Below are 3,026 nucleotides of genomic sequence, written 5' to 3'. Positions count from 1 at the left end.
CACAAAAATGTTTCCAAGCTTTGATTTTCATGGGTTTTGTCTTAATTTATTTGTGCTATTTTGAAGTTTAGGAAAAAAAATCACAAAAATCAAAAAAATGTTTTCACACTTAGAAAAATCACAAAATGTTTTTTGGCCCAAGAAACTATTTTCATCCTGAAAAAATTCGAAAAGCCTCCTGGAATATTATTTTTCATTCTTAGGAAATCTTATAAAAATTTCAAAATCCCAGGAGTGTATTTTGGTAAACTATTTTCTCAATTTTCTATCCCAATGATTTCGAAGGGTGGCATGAACTCTTCGGAGTACGATATGGCCCGAATTTGAGGGAATACCTATATAGTACCTTCATTTTTTCAATTTTTGGAAAGAGGTAATCTTAAAGGCTTATTACATTTAATTTGTGGGATAATCTTCAATTAATCTAGCTCAAAAGGATGCCTGCACATATTTCCATCCTGTCATTGCTACTAAGCTTAAAAACTCACTGGGAGGCTTTGTAGAGGGCCCTTAACCAAGACTATATTCCTCAAGATATCAGCGTTGAAAAATTCAACCATGTGATTGGCAGCCTCACAACCACCAATTACATCACATTCACTGATGAAGAAATCTCAGTGGAAGGACAAGGGCACGACCAGGCACTACACATCTCTACTAAATGTCGAGACCACATGATAGCCCAAGTACTAACTGATAATGGGTCTTCCTTGAATCTCATGCTTATAAAGACCTTGCAGAAACTTCCTATTGACCTCTCCTATATGAAGCAGAACAATCTAACCATGCGAGCCTTTGACGGTACCCGCAGAGAATCAATGGGATCCATAGATATCCCTATACAGATCGGCCTCGTTACCTTTGAAATCACATTTCAAGTCAAGGCCATCACACCATCCTATAGTTGTTTATTGGGAAAGCCATGGATACACAATACCGGGATAGTTTTGTCATCTTTGCATTAGTGGGTGAAATTCATTGTGGCAGGCAATTGGTATGCGTCTATAGGGAGATAGATTTGATGGTGACCAAGCCAACTTCCACCCCCTACGTTGAAGCGGCTGAGGAGGCCCTAGAGGATTCATTTCATGCTTTTGAGATCATCAATGCAATGATTGTAGCTGAAGGATCCCCGATTCCACAACCCTGGGTATCCTTTATAGCGTGTATAATTGCTATGGAACTGATCAGGTAGGGGTACCATCCAGGCTAGGAGCTGGAAAGGAGCTTGTAGGGAATTCTGAGGCCATTGACGATTCCAGAAGTGAAAGATAGATATGGCTTGGGTTATAGGCCCACTTTTACAGACATAAAGAAGAAGAGGGCACAGAAAGAACAACAAAGAAGGGAAAGGCTCACGGGCAAGACCGGTATCTAGTGGGCTAGCATAATGAATTAGGAAGAAAAGAAAGGGTCATTTATTACCTAACCAAGAAGTTCAGTGATTACGAATCTAAGTACTCCAACTTGGAAAAAACATGTTGGTCTTTAGCATGGATAGTTAGTAGACTGAGACAATACACTTTGTATTACTCAACCTGGCTGATTTCAAAAATAGACCCAATAAAGTATGCGTTTGAAAAATCCGCCGTGACAGGACGAGCAACATGGTGGTAGATGCTGTTGACCGAATATGACATTACCTATGTCACCAGGAAAGCCATCAAGGGAAGCGCCATTGCGGAATATTTGGTAAACAGAGCTGTGAAGGACTACCAGCCTATGGAGTTCAATTTCCCAGACAAGGGCATTAACTCAATAATCCAAGAAGAAGAAGATCCCAAAAAATGGACGATGTTATTTGACAGGGCAGTCAATGTGTGGGGATACAGAATAGGAGTCGTACTCATATCACTGGAAGGGAAACATTATCCAGTCATGGCCAAGCTCATTTTTCCTTGCACCAATAACATAGATGAATATGAAGCATGTATATTGGGATTACAAGTTGCCATGGATCAGGGTATCAAAGAGTTAATGGTGAAAGGAGACTCAGCCTTGGTCATTCATCAGTTGAGCGGGGAATGGGAAACCCTGGATGCCAAACTGGTACCGTATCAAGATTATATTAATGAGATGATCAAAGGATTTGATAGCATCATTTTCTCCCACATGCCGAGGGAAAGGAATTTGATTCCTGATGCGTTGGCTACTCTGGCAACTTTGTTTAAAGTAGGAAAAGGGATGAGGGTTAAGCCTATTCGAATCAGAATACAGTCAGAGCCTGTTTACTATGCAGTGATAGAAGAAACCGATGGGAAGCCTTGGTTCCACGATATCAACACATACATCCAAAAAAATTAGTACCCTAAAGGGGCAACCAGTAGTGATCGAAAGACAATCAAGAGGCTGGCCATGGGACTCTTGTTAGATGACGAGGTATTGTACAAAAGGAACTACCATATGACCCTTCTACGATGCATAGAAGCGAAGGAGGCACAACAAATCATGCGTGAAGTCCATGAAAGAGTCTATGGTACTTACGTTGGGGGGTCACTCGTTGGCATGAAAAATCCTCAAGAGTGGATACTACTAGATGACCATTGAGAGGGATTGCATTGATTACACCCAAAAGTGCCACAAGTGCCAAGTTTATGGAGACTAGATACAAGTTCCATCGGTCTCGCTTCATGTTTTATCAGCACCCTGGCCCTTTTTAGCCTGGGGTATGGATGTGATCAGGCCAATAACCTTAAAAGCCAACAATGGGCACCACTTCATCTTTATAGCAATTGATTATTTCACTAAATGGGTAGTGGCAGCTTTATATTCTAGTGTCATGCAGAACGTGGTCACTCGTTTTATCAAAAGAGAGTTGATTAGCCGATACGGAATCCTCGAAAGAATAATCTAAGACAGTGCCAAAAATTTGAACAGTGAAGTAATGACAAAGTTGTGCAGTCAGTTCAACTTCAAAAACAACAATTCGGCTCCTTGTAGACCTCAGATGAATGGGGCAGTAGAAGTAGCCAATAAGAACATCAAGAATATCATGGAAAAAATAATGGAAACTTACAAAGATTGGC

At 40.6% G+C, this 3,026-nt stretch overlaps 1 protein-coding gene across 1 annotated transcript; it reads left to right on the top strand.

Annotated features, from left to right (window-relative positions):
- The first annotated feature begins 1,617 nt into the window (after nucleotides 1-1,617).
- LOC131148248 (uncharacterized) lies at nucleotides 1,618-2,304 on the top strand. Its single transcript, XM_058097973.1, has one exon. The coding sequence runs from the start codon at nucleotides 1,618-1,620 to the stop codon at nucleotides 2,302-2,304; it is 687 nt and encodes a 228-aa protein (XP_057953956.1).
- Nucleotides 2,305-3,026: the final 722 nt, after the last annotated feature.

The sequence above is a fragment of the Malania oleifera genome, chromosome 2 (genome assembly GCF_029873635.1).
Source record: "Malania oleifera isolate guangnan ecotype guangnan chromosome 2, ASM2987363v1, whole genome shotgun sequence".
Lineage (NCBI taxonomy): Eukaryota > Viridiplantae > Streptophyta > Magnoliopsida > Santalales > Ximeniaceae > Malania > Malania oleifera.
The sequence above is the reverse complement of the archived record's forward strand: the minus strand, read 5'-3'. Positions and strand labels throughout refer to the sequence as shown.

Bases quoted from the DNA above. Each gene is read 5' to 3' on its own strand.
- LOC131148248 (XM_058097973.1), top strand. From the start codon at position 1,618: ATGCTGTTGACCGAATATGACATTACCTATGTCACCAGGAAAGCCATC.